Source organism: Pteropus alecto, unplaced genomic scaffold (genome assembly GCF_000325575.1).
Source record: "Pteropus alecto unplaced genomic scaffold, ASM32557v1 scaffold131, whole genome shotgun sequence".
NCBI lineage: Eukaryota > Metazoa > Chordata > Mammalia > Chiroptera > Pteropodidae > Pteropus > Pteropus alecto.
This window is the reverse complement of record NW_006434709.1, coordinates 19203095-19218444: the sequence shown is the minus strand read 5'-3', so window position 1 is coordinate 19218444 and position 15350 is coordinate 19203095. Positions and strand designations below refer to the sequence as shown.

At 50.9% G+C, this 15350-nt stretch overlaps 1 protein-coding gene across 3 annotated transcripts in view; it reads left to right on the top strand.

The window, feature by feature from the left end:
- Positions 1 to 15350, top strand: part of TTC7A (tetratricopeptide repeat domain 7A) — a 111666-nt gene that overhangs the window by 31234 nt on the left and 65082 nt on the right. For all 3 annotated transcript variants that reach the window (XM_025045222.1, XM_006909621.3, XM_025045221.1), the window contains exons 6-8: positions 10776 to 10854; positions 11665 to 11822; positions 12471 to 12534. In XM_025045222.1, the coding sequence (XP_024900990.1) occupies positions 10776 to 10854; positions 11665 to 11822; positions 12471 to 12534 (301 nt within the window). The remainder of the gene's footprint in view (positions 1 to 10775; positions 10855 to 11664; positions 11823 to 12470; positions 12535 to 15350) is intronic.

Genomic DNA, 15350 nt, shown 5'->3' with positions numbered 1-15350 from the left:
CTCTTTAGACGGGAGAGTCTGGGAGCCTGGAGGCCGATGTGGAAAGGGGGCAGGACAGCGAGCTGGTCAGAGAATGCCAGTCTGTGGTGTTCACTGTTGCCTCAGATGTTGGTAATCTCAATCTCCACAAAAAATCAAATGGGAAAGGTGATTGCTACTCATTCCAACTTTAAGGGGGAGTGAGATGCAGGGGAAAGGTGGTGAAAATAAAGGCCTGGCATCATTTGGGAGATGCCACGGTCCTCGCTGATGAGGTGGCAGAAGGGCTGTTCTCCTGTGCGTTGACTGGAGGGCCCTGGGAATACTCACCTACCTCAGACCCAGGAACTGTGGGGCCAGGACACCGTCTTTAGTCCTGGCTGGGCCGGATGGGGTGGCGGTGTGCTGCTTCATGGGTGTGTTGGGGGGGATGGTGAGGGAGGGAAAAGCTTCACAATCAGCAGGACGTGTTGCAGGCTCCTGGGTGGTTCAGGGCCAGTCCTGCCTGCAGAATGCCTCCACCACCTGGCGACTCTCACTGGGGCGGGGGTCTCCTGCGTGGCTCTGCAGCAGAGACTTGGTGCCTGGCAGCTCCCTCCCTGGCATCATACCACCCTCTGCAGACAACTGTGGGCAGGGGCTGTAGGGACAGCCTGGGCAAGTGGAGGGCGTCACGTGTGCTCAGCACACACCTCGCCTCACTCGAGCCCTCCTGGGGCAGTGTGGGCAGCCCAACAGGTGTTACCTCTTCCTCACAGGTGAGGAACCTGGGGTCAGGATCACAGAGCATTCTTTGCTCTGACTGGCTGGAGTCTTTTGAAGCCTGTATTTCATTTTTGATATGCTTTATTTTTGTTAAATTTCACTTTATTCATTCTTTTAATAGAAAAAAATTTTAATAGGCAATTAAACATTGCGCATGATACCATGCTTGAACTTTACACTGTTTGCTCTTCTTTTTCTTTTTAATTCCTGAAGTGCTAGGCCAGGGTGGCAGTGGTGTCCCCATTTGGAATATGTGGACGGGGACACCCAGAGAGCAGAGGCAGCTCACCCACCAAGGATGGGACTGGCCCTGGACCCCCGGGTTCCTCAGACCACCCCGTGTTTGGGGGGATGGGTCTTGGGGGACATCACAAGGACACTAGGGAGCACACTGCCTCTGCTCCAGCTCCACCATCTGCTCTTTTTGTGCTTTTTCGGTTGCTGAGCTTCAGTTTCAGAGAGACAGTGGCCCAGCGGCCCAGTGGGCTGGGTCCTGTTTTCACCGCCCAAGCAGCTGTGCCCAGCTGCCTCTCTCTAGCTGGAGACTGCTGTTGCCGGGCTCTGCCCCCACCCCTTGGGGACCCCCTCAATCTGCACCTGTAGCTCAGGGATGAATGGGGGACAGAGGAGAGATGCTGCCCTCAGCCCCTGCCTGCAGATTTGGAAGGAGGAGCAGGCTTGTTACCCTAAGCTTGTCAGTACTTTCTGAAGCCCAGTGTGCACCCAAGGAGCTGAACCTCTGCTGCAGGAATCAGCACAACCTGTTTTTGCAAATGTTTAATTGGAGCATAGCCACACCCACTCATTTACATATTGTCTCACCCACAGAGCTGAGCAGTAGAGACTGAGATCAAAAGGCAAAGCCTAACGTATTTACTCCCGGGCCCTTTATAAATTAGAGTTTGCTGACTGGCGCCTGCTCTAGATTTAGGAAGTCCTCCCTCCAGAGGCTAAAAGAGGGGTTTTTCTTCTGTTTGGGAGCCCCATGGAGTAGATTTTGTGGGAGGGGGACAGTTCTAATTTCAGTGTTCTGTCCCCTTTATTCATTCATTTTACAAATGTTCATTCTACTAATACATGCCACTCGTTGAGGGCTAAATTTGTGCTGGCACTTGTTTAAGTACGTTGCTTGCATGTATATTTAGTCCTCCCAACAGCCCTCTGAGGTGAGTGCTGTTGTTAGCATCCCCATTCTACTTGTGGGAAACTGAGGCACAGAGAACCTAAATGACTCATCCTGGGGTGAGCCAGGATTATGTATGCAGGGCCCGTCTAACACTCTTAACCACTATGCTACCCTGCCCACAGCAGAAACCCAGGGGTTAATAAGACCCTGCTGCTCACAGCCTAACATTTGTTCCTCTGAGTGTGCTTGAGCTCGGTGGGTGTAGTCCCAGCTTCTGGTTTGAGGAATTTGATGGGTGCCCTCACCACCTAAAGGACATCAGGGCGGAGCCTGGGAGATAGAGGCCACTCATTGGCCCTCTGCGAGTTCTTCTACCCTCCAGTTCTGCTTCCTCCCCTCTAACAAGGGGCTTCTGTTTTTCCTGCATCTAGGGGTGTGGGGGTCCAAGGAGAGAGAGAGAATGAAGACACTTTGAGCACAAGAGGCACTACTGTTAACTCCCCATCTGCTGAGGTCTCCCCATCTCCCCTGCTCATGGCTGCCTGCTCCCCTTCCCCACACTGCAGTTTTTGCAGGTGTGATAAGGTTAAAGTGAATGTCAAGGACAGCCAGGAGGGAAGGAAGTAGAGGACCAGCAGATATCGAGCACCTGCTGTGTGCCAGGATGGACCATGTGCTCAGTGCACAAGGTCATATGACCCAATTCACATGCAAGAGGACAAAGGCGAGTTTGAGTACCTTGCCCAACCTCACCCACTGGGATTCAAACTTCAGATCTGAGTGGCCCGGAAACCCATGCCCTCTCCAAGATGGGGGTGTGGAGGGGCAGCCTGAGAAGCCTGTGGGGTATGTAGGAGACAGACGGGACTCTGGTGATGGCTCGAGTCTCTGGGCTAATTCTTGGTAGGCTGACTCAGGGCTCTCGTTGCCCCCCTGGGACCTGAGTCACCATTCCCAGAGCGGGCGGCGGCTCCTTCTCTTTTAGCTGGTCCCACACTTCATCAGAGTGGGACTGTTTCCTCCCCTGTCTGCATTCTGCACACAAACGCTCCATGTGTGTGTGTGTGTGTGTGTGGGTGGTGGTGGTGGTGGTGGTGGTGGTGGTGCCAGCAGTAGCAGAAGCACTCCAGGAAAGCCCAAGTAATTTCCGTTACTTTTCTCTTCCTGTCACTCTGCTCCCCTCCTTTCAAACTTTTTTCCTCTTGAAGCACAAACTTCAGCTCTTAAAACCAGGATACTGACTCTTCTCCTGCACCCCCTCCAGCACCTCCCAAATAAGGAGGAATGGAAATTGAATCATCATTTTTTTCCAAGCAATCAGTCCAAACATTTGAAAGCCTGCGTGTAAGCAGCAGTCTCCAGGACACGTGACAACAACTCAGCCCTTCTCTTGGTTTCCTGGCACTATATCCAGCCCAGAGGTGGCCCCAGAATGTGACAGATCAACTTCTGCATGCCCAGCTGGGCTTTAAATAACTTCTTCACACCTCTCCCCTTAATAGTAGCTAATATTTATTTATTGCATGCCACACAGAACGGTGCGAAGAGGGAAGAAAGGAGAGGTGAAGTACTTGCCCAAAGTCACGAGGCTAACAGGTGGTTTTGCCAGCAAACCTAGTGCTAAACTGGCTCTGTGGGAGCCTATCCCTACATTGTAGGTTTTAGTGACATCCCTGGCCTCCACCCATTAGATGCCAGGAGTTTCCCCCACCCCCAGTGTGACAGCCAAAAAATGTCTCCAGACATTGACAGATGTCTGGGGTGGGAGTGAGGGGCAGAACACTATCTTAGCATGAAGTGTGAGAAGCAGAGTCAGGAGGTAATTGAGACCCAGATACCTGACATCAGATCTCTGCCAGGTCAGCTCTGAAAAGTCCTTTAAAGGGATCCAGGGTCATTTCCTGCTGGTTAAATTCACCCCCACTTGCCTGGGCTCTTGGGGTTTAGGAAGAGAGAGAGAAACCCTTCCCAGTGTTCAGAGCAGTCAGGGCCCAGTTGTGGGGGTGGGGCTAAGGTACGAAGACCCAGAGACAAGCCCAGCAGTCAGTTTCACAGCCAACCTCAGAGCCCAGTGTGTGCCAGGCACCCCGCCTGGCTCTCGGCGTTGGAGCCGGGAACAGGACATGGGCCCCTCCTTATGGAACTTATACCCCAGTGGGTGCCAACATTGAAGGAGCCAGATATAGACTTCAGACCATGCTCTGTGCTGGGGAGGGAAAGAAGGCAGAGGTGGGGGTGCTGCCGAGACAGGGCGGACCCCAAGGAGACAGTCCTCCTGAGGGGCCAGGTGCAGTGGAGCTAGGAGCTAAGGTGCTGCTTGGGCGTCAGAAGAGGTTCCTTAGGACCAAAGGAACAGGGACAGATAGTGGGACCTGCTTCTTGGTTGGAGGAATCTGAGAGCCAGAGCTCATTCCCATGCGAGCCTGGGATGGATCCAGCCTCCAGAGGGACTGGAGGAGCCCCTGCTGAGAATGGGGTGCTGCGCCCCTGGGAGCCAAATGGCCACAAGCAGTGCCTGTACTAGGATCCAGCCTTGTCCCTCCAGTTGAGGATTTGACATAATTTGAAGGGTGTGGTGTTCTCCACTGTGCAAAGTGGGTGGCACTTGCTTGAGCTGCAGAAAGCACTTCTTTTATTCTGAGCTTTGGTGAAACCTAGGCCTGCTTCATGTTGGCTAAGTCTGAAACCGCTGTCGGGTTACTCATTTAGTGTGTCTGAGGGACATTCATTTTTTCCAGGGGTCTTGCCCTATTGATCCAGCAGTTAATTCCCCCAGATGACTCCTGCCCCTTGCACTATGGCTGATGACAGGGTTCCTAATTGACCTGAAAGGACAGTAATGAATTGGGAGGCCCCCTCCCAAAGGGCAGGGCCCTAGGATGCCTGGCGTTTGATTCCCCTTGCTGCCACCAGAGGGCAGCCGTGGACTCTGATCAGAGCCTCACTCCAGGCAGTTCTGAGGATGCCAGCTGCCAGGAGGGGGCACCTTTCTGGCATGGTTTTTTTAATTTTTTTACTTTTTTGGAGCTGAGGTGGGGGATGGGGGGACAGTGGCAGCTGGGCCCAGAATCCCGGCTGTGGGGACTCTTGACTCTCCTTTGCAGGAAGCAGCTCTAAGGGTGAGACAGCAGGGGTGCTGGGGTGATGCAATGCCTGGGAAGCTGACTGTCCCTCAGTGGCCTTGACCTCACTAAGACTCAGTCTCTGGGCATCTCCCAAGAACACAAATGTGAGCCAACTCAGCTCCTTCCCCTGGAGTGGGCAAAGAGCCATTTCTCTTTGGGGTGGTTTTTTTCTCTTCTTTCTGCCTAGCCCTGCAGAATCCATTCTTGGCTCAGGGCCGGGAGTGAGCTTGGGCCATGTATGTTGAACCAGGTGAGATGTGTGTTTTGTGAATGTTCTTTAAAAAAAAAAATTTTTTTTTTTTTAATTACTGAAGCAATATGTGCTCATTGTGTCAAAACCAAACAATAGAGAAGGGAGCGTGTATGTTTTCTAAGGGAGTTCCCCAGGGCTTGGCAGGTTGTTCAGCCTTATGAAAGCTCTCTCCCCTTCTGCTATGCATATGTGTGTGTTCACGCTTGTGCACACACATGCTTCACCTCGCCAGCTAGGTGCTGAGTCAAGAAGCAGCTAAGGCGACTTGGGCTGCAGATACCACCAAATGAGGAGGTATCTTCAAAAATATAGCTTTCCGTTTGGTGTGACCCATGAGGGGTGTGTTCAGCCAGCAGTCATGTTGTCTTATTCTCATCAGCCACCCCCAGTATCTACAGTTCCAGGGGAGGGCAGGAGGCAGATTGCTTTAAGGGAGATTCAGGGACAAAAATCACTCAGCAGTGAAGCCCAGGAGAGCTTCCTGCTGGTCTTTGTCACGCTTTGGGGCACAGGGAGACCTGAGGCCCACTGGAGACATACACTCTTCCAGCCTATCTTAATGCATAGCCTTTACTCATTGTTAGCACCCACTACACACCCTACATCTCACTAGAAAGAAAGGACAACCTCAGTGCCCACAAGGGAAGTGTCACAGCCTTTTTCTGGGGCTAGGGGTGAAGAGGAGAGCTTTAGTTTTTGAAAATGATGACGTGGGTCCACGACAGGAGTGAACAACTTGATAACCTTTGAACTTCACCTGACCTTGTCTCCTGATTCAACCCCCCAGCTTGTGGGATCTGCCAACTGGCTGTGCTTTTCTGAGTCTTTGACTGGAAACCTCTCATCCAACAGCAGTGTCAGCCCTGAAACAGGGACCTCTAGTCAGGGTCGTGTGAACTTGTGTCTGTTTAGGTTCCATTCAGCCAAAAATCCCATGTAGTTTCTTATTCTCTGTTTCAAATCAAACTACCCCCCCACCCCAATTTTTTATCGTTGTTGAGCATCTACTACATGTAAAACACTTTGATAAGCTCTGAATAAGTTAAGAGTATGGCTAATTTAACAGCCTGAACTCCTCATGTGCAGGACCGTGAACAAGATACTCATTCACTCATTCAGTCTCTCAGTTCATTCCACCAGTATTTGTTGGGTGACTGTTGAGAACAAGACTGATGACCAGGTACTTGGTACGTAGTAGACACTTCATAAAGACTTAGTCAATTGAGTCCTGGGAGCCCTGGAGTTCTAAGGCAAGCAAAGGAAAGTATAACCATGGCAAGTCGAAAAACAGGTGTTGTCTTTCTCAGGGGTCTTTTTAGTTAGAGGGAAGTAAAAGTTGAACCCCTTGGTGCCTGCAATAAGCCCACCTCTCCCCTTGGGTAAGTGATGACCTGAAAAGGCAAACATCTTCTAGGCTTTAATTTTCTCATCAGAAAATGGGGAGTTTTTTATTCCACAATGATCTCTTGAGTGCCTTGTACGTGCCGAGCATTGTGCTGGTACCTGAGATAACAAAGCCTGCCTCGCCAGCCTCATCAGAAGCTGCGAAAACTGAATGAGACAAAGCACTTTGAAAAGCCTGCACTGCTGCCTGCTGCTGACAAGGGGACTTACGGACTTGTCACTTCCCTGCCCGTCCACACCTGGAGGCCTCCCTAAGACGAGCTGTTTTCCTTGACCCCTTCCTGCACCCACAGCTCCTTTTTCTTTCTGTTCCTGGTCAGCCAGGCTTTACTTGAGTTGGAATCAGTGGCTTCCTGCCTTCCTCACATGCAGCCTGATTCTGAGCCAGGGTTTGTTTGAGGCCCTGTTTGGATATCGTTAAAAGTGGCAGCTTTGCTCAAAAAGGTCAGCATGAGAGACCAGAACAAAGAGATCTTTCAAGCTGGCCTCTCACGAGGCTCGGGAAAGCCCCCACTCTACCTGGCATGGGCGGCTTTAGACCTGGGTCAGGATTGCTCCGGCTGGTGGGAGAAACCCCTTCTGGTTTCTCGCCTCCCAGAGGAGTGAGCTGAGGCAGAAGGGCGTTCCCAACACCTCAGAGCAAGTCAGTGCCATCTGGGAGCCTAGCTCTCTCCCTGTGCAGCTCTGGCCACTAAAGCCTCGATGTTGGTTTTTCCCTATGGACATTTAATAAAATTTGAGATTTGTCCAAAAAGTACATGAGGGTGATTATTTCTTTTGCTAAAGAATTCCTAGGAGCTTATTTTGACCTCAAAATCCCTGATAGATTTGGAAATAGTAAAAATACACAACTTTTTGGACATAGGATCTTGTTAAAATGCAGTTCTGATTCCTTGATTGTATGTGTGCTTGGGGAAATAGGGTCTCTTCTAGGAGTCTGCATTTCTCCCACACTTTCTGGGGGTCCCAGTACTGCTGGTCTGGGAGCATTCTTCACATGTTGATGATGTAGAGACTACAGACTGAGAGAGGACCGTCCTTGCACTACAGTAGGAAGGGGCAGTGGTCTCTCTTGCTTCTGACCTCCTGGTAGTAGCCTGGGCCAAGCTGGCAGGTAGCCCACAGAGTGGAAAATCACTCACAGGTCCCAGCACCTACCAGCCTCCTTTATTCCTCTGGGCCGTAGGATCCTACTCTGGGGCAGCCCAGGGTCCAGCCCCGCCTTAGCTTGTGGGCATTTGGCGCAGCCACCAGGGCAGAGCTCTCCCGCAGACTGAGAGCCCAGAGCCAGCCATTTCTTCCCTGCTGGGAGCTCATGTGATCTCTGCCTTTTTTCTCTTTTCTGGTGGTGTCCTGCGGTCCAACTCTGGGTTCTTTTCTAAGGCAGTGGCCTCGGTGGCACCAGAGGGCCCCTGCTGCAGACTTCTGCTTGGACTAGTAGGGGCTCCCAGCCTGTCCCTGGGTATGGTTTGTCTACCAGGGAATCCTATTCTTTCGTCCTATGTGGGGACGGGGAATGATGGAAAGAAAAATATGGACACAAAGCTGAAGTGCCTCCTGGATTACTTCTGTCTCCTCTTCCCTACTCCTTAACTCCCGAACATTCATGCAAAATAATGGGGCCAATTAAGACATAAGCAATATGATCTTTAGGACCTAAATTAGAGTAGGAAAGGAAAATAATATTTAGTAAACCTCTAACACATGCTTCCTGACAGCACTGTGAGCAAATGAGGAATCTTCCTTGTACAGATGGGGAGACTAGGACTCGGAGAGGCTGCCTTGCTTCCCAAGATTACAGATTTAGGATCTGGCTGCAAAGCTGGGGTTTCTGTGTCTGGTCGTCCCTGTCTTTGTAGCATAGGAGAACTGGAAGGCACTGAGGGTCATCTAAACCAATGGTTCTCAAACTCGAGTGTCTGTCGGAACCCTCTGGAAGCTTGATAAAACTTGTATTCCTGGGCTTCACCCTAGAGTTTCTGATTCAGCAGGTCCGGAATGGGGGCCATATAATTTGCTTTTCTCATAGGGTCATGGGATGCTGATTGTGCTAGTCCAGGGACCACACTTGGAGAACCTGTGGTCCAAACTATTGTTTCGCCAAGTGTCAGAAGAGTAGCTCTAGTGATTCACAAGGTGGTTTTAAGTGCTACACAGTAACACACCAAATCCATGATTTTGTGTACCTTCAATTAAGGTGAGAGATCTACTGAAGCATAAAGAAAAGTATTACATAAATAACTGATGGTATGCAGCTAGTAGCAAAAATTGTAAATATGGTATGCGGGTAACACAAGTCTGGGAGTTGCTGATTTAAACTGACGGCCTCATTTTATAGGGGAGGAGACCACGTACAGCCCACAGAGGTGATCCCGCCTCCCTGGCCCTCTTGACTATCAGTAGCAGTGGCCACACTTGAACCATCTAAGGGCGCTGAGGTGCCCTGCCCTGCTTGCCCCTCCCAGGTATTCAGAAGCTCCTGGCATGCTAGGGAAGACTGTTGTGACTCTGCCTCTATCCCGGAGGTCTTTGTCTCCATTCTCAGCCCTACAAACAAGGGTCTGTGTTTATAATGTTGGTGGTTTGTACATTTTGGGCTTGCTTGTCTGAAACCAGATCTCCCAGAAGGCAGGGGCTTGATCTAAAAACCCGTCCTTTTATGGCTCCAGACCCCGAAGCCCCCAGGAATCTGTTTCATGCATGAAAGTTGCAGGAGGGACTCACATGAGTTTCCTGGCTGCCACCTTTGGCTTTTCACCCTCTGTGATCTTTTCATTTCTTAACTTGCTGGCCCATCAGCCTCTGCTTTCCATTTCGTGCTGTGATCCAGCGAACCCCTAGAGCAGATGAGAAGGGTCGTCCTCAGACATCGGCTGAACACATGCTGAGCACATGCTGTGAGCCAGGGGCTGTGCCAGGGCTGAGCTTCAGGAGCCAGACGAGCCCCCAGGTCATGAGGGGTCAGCCTGTAAATAGAAAATGACTGAAAAATGTCATGCTTCCTTCAGAAGAAGAATTAACAGGTACAGGAGTGACACAGCATGAGGAGGGACCTGGGACAGCTGCAAGGAGGAAGTGGTGTTGGGAAGGGTTTTTAAGGGATAAACAGGAGAAAAGCTAGTTAAAGAAGTGAGAGATGCCTGTGCCAAAGCTTGACATAGGGAACCATGGTGGGTCATTCAGAAAGGACTTGAATGGTGGGAGATGAGATAGGAGAGAGGCAAGAGGCGGAGCCAGACAGCCCCAGGATGCCCGCTGAAGGATTCTGTAAGCGCTGAGGGAACCAACAAAGGGGCCAATGTAGGGAGGAACAAATAACTTTTGCATGTTGGGTAGACCCCTCAAAGGGTGGTGAGAGCAGTTTTTCAAACTACAGTCCAAACTACAGTCCAAACTACAGTCCACTAAACTACTCTTAGTGGGTTGCAAGATCTGTTTAGTGGGCTGCAGCCAGCATTTTATAAAAAGGGACGTAGGGAGAGACACAAAATAAAAAATAGAGTGGATTACACATAGTAGAGATAGGTGAAATGTCAAGAAACTTGCTTCAGTTTTAGGTAAGGAAAGTGTGTGAATGTACTGGATCGCAATGTCAAATGTATTTTTTATCATGGAGCACACTTTAAAAAGCTCGAAAGTGAGTTTAAGGCACAGAGGGCTGACTAGAGGGTGTGAGACTGGCCAACGTGATTATCCAGGTGATGCAGGCCAGTCTAGGGCCCTGGTGGAAGGGACTGAGAGGTGAGGATGAATTCTGGTGTTGACCAGATGTGGAGGCTGAAGATGGAAGATTTGAAACCAACTCAATTCAGAAAGTCTGACAGCAGCGCAGGGCTCTTAGGCCAAGAAAACATCTTGTTTGAAACACTGGATCTTGGTCCCTTTCCAGTAGCAAACTGGAAGCTTGAGTTTCAGGGGGTCTGGGGAGAGGGATCCCTCAGTTCTTTGGTGGCTGGTGTCCTGGCCTTCTAGGGTCCTGGTGTTAGAACTCTGACCTTCTGTTCCAGTTATTGAATGTTTTTAAATAAAACTCAGGCGGGCTCCTAGTGCCGGCAGGTTTGTTGAGGATGCTTTTATAGGAACTGGGCTGCTAATGACCTTGCTTCTGCTGTCTTCTCAATAGGAATATCGTGAAAGGCATGAGAGAGCTCCGGGAGGTCCTACGGACTGTGGAGACCAAAGCAACTCAGAACTTCAAAGTGGTAACACGGGGGAGGCCTCAGGGCTGGGCTCTGGGTGCTGGGTGCTGGCCGTGGCCGGTTTATTCCAGGGTCGACTCCAGCGGGAGACAGCAGAAGTCCTAGCAGGCAGCCCCTGAATCCAGGATGGCGATATAGCACATGCACACTTCTGCTCTCCCCATCTGTGCTCATGGCAGACGTTGTTAGTCTCAGCGTTCTCTCCCACTAAGCCCAGGAAGCACCCTCAGCATCCTTCCCATCATAGCACTGCAGGGGGCCCCTAGCCTTAGATCAGAATTGAAAGCTACTGCCACCCTTTCTTATTAGCAAGGTGGTGTGCTAATTCTTATGAATTTGTTTATGATCTTAGTAAATAACCTAGACTCCTCTTTGCTGTTCCAATTTAGGCCTGCCTTCTTAGGCTTTCATTCACCCCAAACCAGAGCTTGGTTCTCGCTTTTGAATTTCTGGTCATATATCAAAAAAGTATCTAGTAGAAGGAGCTGCCTCTGCCCATGGCTTTATGCTCTGCAAGTGCTTGTGAATATACTCAGAGCTGTGCTGGGCTTCATGGGGTCAGCAAAAGAAGGAATGCACCTTTCGCCTAGGGGAGGATAGAGGGTGAAAAGTTGAGGAGCCATGGAAGGCTAATAGAAAGGATAGACAGCCTCAGTGTGGGAGGGGGTTCCTTGGGAGTGGAATAGTGGGCCTCCTGAAGGGGTAGCACTTCGCAAAGTGGGGACATTTGCTGAGAGGTTGAGATGGAGGGCATTCTGGCCATATCGGGAAAGCCAACATGTACCTAAGCCTGAGCCCCTCCCTCTCTGCCAGATGGCGGCCAAGCACCTGGCAGGGGTCCTGCTGCACTCCCTGAGTGAAGAGTGCTACTGGAGCCCCCTGTCCCACCCTCTGCCCGAGTTTATGAGCAAGGAGGAGAATTCCTTCATCATGCAAGCCCTGCGGAAACCTCACCTCTACGAAGGCGACAAGTAAGCTCTGCTTGCCCTTCTGGACCCAGTACGCCAGCCTCATGCCACAGCTAGGGTTCGGCCCCCAGTGGCAGCCCCTCTCTCTTCCCCATGCTTTCCTCCAGCTGCCACCCAGCTAGCTCACTGCCAAACAGGCCCTTCACTATCATCAGGAGCCAAATAGACCAAAGAAGGCAAGTTTTGGTTGGAGGTTGGCAGGAAATTCCTATAAGGCATCCAAAAGTCACACAAATTATTAAGGGAACGCCTGCCTTCCTGATAGTCTTACTGAATACACCGTCTCTCTTGTTTGTGCCAATAATTGAAGGTGGAGGTCTGTGACAGCCTAGCAGAGCTTCTCTCTCGCTCTGCCCTGCACCTTGCCCCAGCTACTTGATGCAATGCTGGATGCAGGAAGGGCTCTTTCTTCCCCTGGAGCATCTGCAGTATTTCTGGCCAGTCTGCCCACTGCAGCCTTTCAGATCCATAACTCTGGGGCACGATAAAGAGCTGCCGGCGGTATCTGGTGCCTGTGAATTATGCAGGAGAGGGTCACCTTACCAGAGCTGGTGCTGACTCCAGGACAGAACGGCCAGTGTGGCAGGCGTGGCAGGCCAGTGGTGCTGCCTGAGGCCGTACTGGAGCCAGGCCTTGTTTTGTGTCTTTCAGCCTCTACTGCCCGAAGGATAACATTGAGGAAGCCCTCCTGCTGCTCCTAATCAGCGAGTCCATGGTAAGCCCCAGGGCCCTCCTCTGCCCATGTGGGGTAGGGCTGCGGGCTCGGGCACAGGCTGCCACGTCCCAGCCACGCTCTGCCACCAGGGATGTCCCTGAAGCAGCGATCTTGGATCTGCTCCCCACACAGGGATGAGGCTTGCTCACTAGCTTTGAGTCAAGTGCACAAAGCTGCATTTGGAGACCTAGGTCCTGTCTCCAAATGAGTAGAAACTGAGCTAAAAAGTCCCCACCCATTTCTTCTGGGATTACAAGCGATGGTTATCAGCATGTCAACAGTAAGTACGCATTGAACAGCTCCGTGCTGGGTCGGTGACCCACGTAAGGGGGTGGAAGGAACATGCGCTTTCAAGGCAGAAGGCCTGGGTTCAGGTTCCAGCTCTGCCACTCGTTAACTGAGGGCCCTGGGCAAACCACCTAATCCCTTTGAACCTCAGTTTTCTCACCTATAAGATGATAGTCATTCCCAGAGGTAAGTGTGCCTGCAGAAGAAATTCACTCATTTGCGAAACTATCGATCGATCGTCATGTACTTTGTGCCAGGCCCTGTGCTAGATGCCGGAGTCACAGCAACAAACAAATAGAGTGCAGCCCTGCCCTTGTGGAGCTTATGTCCTAGTGAGGGTGGTGGCCTCAGAGCTTAGGAGCCTCGGGTTGAGACTAGGTTTTTTAAAATGATGCATCTGAGAGCAGTGTGTGGAAGTGGAGTTTAAGAAACCAAGTCCCCACAAGCTGGATCCCTGAACAGCCAGAAACAAGTGTTCCTTTGGACACTCGGGACCGTGCGATGCCAGGGCTTATTTAGAGAACTTCGGTCAGTGGGTTACCTCCAACTCAAAGAAGGATGCTAGTCTGGGGGACAAGAGATTGTATTCTTCCTCAGCCAGGCCTGGTCCATTTAGATTCCGGAGGCAGATCTGATTTTCATTGGAGAACGATGTGTCCCTCACAGAGAAAGCACCCTCTGACCACAGACTGAACTCGTTTCTAATTATGAAATCTCAGACATAGACCATAAATAAGTACCCCGTCACTGCCCTCACACACCTCAGTTAGCCACCTCATCACCTAAGCTCTAAGGTGAGACTGCACCGAAGTCACCTGTCTCGGGAAACACCAGTCATTATTGTCACTTTCCTGTACTAAGGGTTACAGTGAGGTCCACAGGTGGAAGGTCAAAAGGTGAAAACAGGAACATTTCTTAGGTCCTTTCTATGCCAAGTTCCAAGGTGATTATCTCATGTAGGTAAGAATTATGTTGAGCCATATGAAAACTTAACAGTTTCCTATGGTCAGCCTAACACTAATATGTTCCTGTCTTACAGATGAGATAAGTAAGGTCCAGGGCAGGTACATGTCTTGGTCAAGGTCACACTCTAATAATCCTTGCAGCCATGAGTTGATTCACACCTGTCTCCCTAAATAGCTTCCAAAGTACTGGCTGGGATCGAGGCACTCTGTCTCCCCAAGTATTTCCTGTGACCTCTGCTTGACCTGGGTGCCCAGGACCAGAGTTCAGGTGCCTTTCCGTTAAGGTTATTCCCCGTCAAACCTCAAGCTGCCCATAACAAGGTAGAGAATGGCCTTTTGCTAAAAGATGGCCCACACTTGGAACCAAGGTAAATTTTCCTAATTTTGTGGTTTCCCTCCATGCAGCCTTTCCCTTTTTCGAGAGGCTGAGTGGCGGGCCGGCCTGCCCTGGAGACTCAGGGGGTCCAGGCCAGCAGGCCAGGCAGTACCCTGGGAATTCCCTGTGGCACACAAAGCAGAGGAAGTGCTCAGATGCCGAGTACACTGCAGCCGAGAGGAGGCACCTCTCCCAGGGCTGACTGGTTTGTTTCCTCTTGCTCACACCCAGCCTGTCACACATTTAGAAACTTTGAGAATTTGAGAGAGAGCTTTGGTGATAGACTGAGCTTTGGTGACTCATCTACAGAGGGCTTTCCACCTGGGATCTGGATCTGGCTTCTGTGGCTCGGAGCACTTTCTCCTAGTGACCAGACTGACTCTGGCTTCTCTCTTGTGCATTTTCACACCTTCCTTCCCTGCAGTTACAGCCTCAAGTAAGTGTGGGCATCACTGCCGAGCCTCCCAGGCCCCGCTGCTCTGACCCCTCTGCTGAACTGTGAGGCTCAGTTTGGCCTCCACGTACCTGGGGGTTTCCCTCGTCTCTCTTTGACACTGGCTGGATTTGGCTGCAGATAATAGGGAGAAACCTCTAGAATTAGCAGTTGGCGGCGGTGGCTGTTACTCGTGTTCTCCCTAATATCAGAACTCATTATGCTGCAGTAAAAATTGTTCCAGCACAGCCAGCTCAGCAAGCATGATCCTAGCTCTATTCCTCCAGGATCGCCAGGGCAGCTGCTCCAGGAAGGGGTGTTTGCACGTTTCCTGAGCACGTCAGCCCTTGTTTTGTAGTTTGAAACTCAGAGGAAAAGCCTGCCTGCATGGGGTCTAGGTGTGGGGCTAGTGCCTTGACTATGGTTTTTGTTACAGGCTGACTGTGATCAGAATGAATGAGTCCTTGTCTTTCAAGAGGTAAATTGAAACCTTACAAATGCTTCAACAGAAACACAAGAGATATGAGCTATAACTGGTTAAAGAATTGTGTTTTGGACCCAGTTTTGAGTCTTTGGGTCTGAAAGAGCATTTTAAAATCCATCCACCCACCCAGGCATCCAATCTTGTTTGCGCAGCTGCAATGTGCCAGGCTGTGCCCAGCACTGAAGATACAGTGGGAAACAGTTCAATCAGAGCCCCGTCCCAGGTGGACTCCCACCTGGTGCAGTATGCGCTCTGGAACATGGAGGAAAC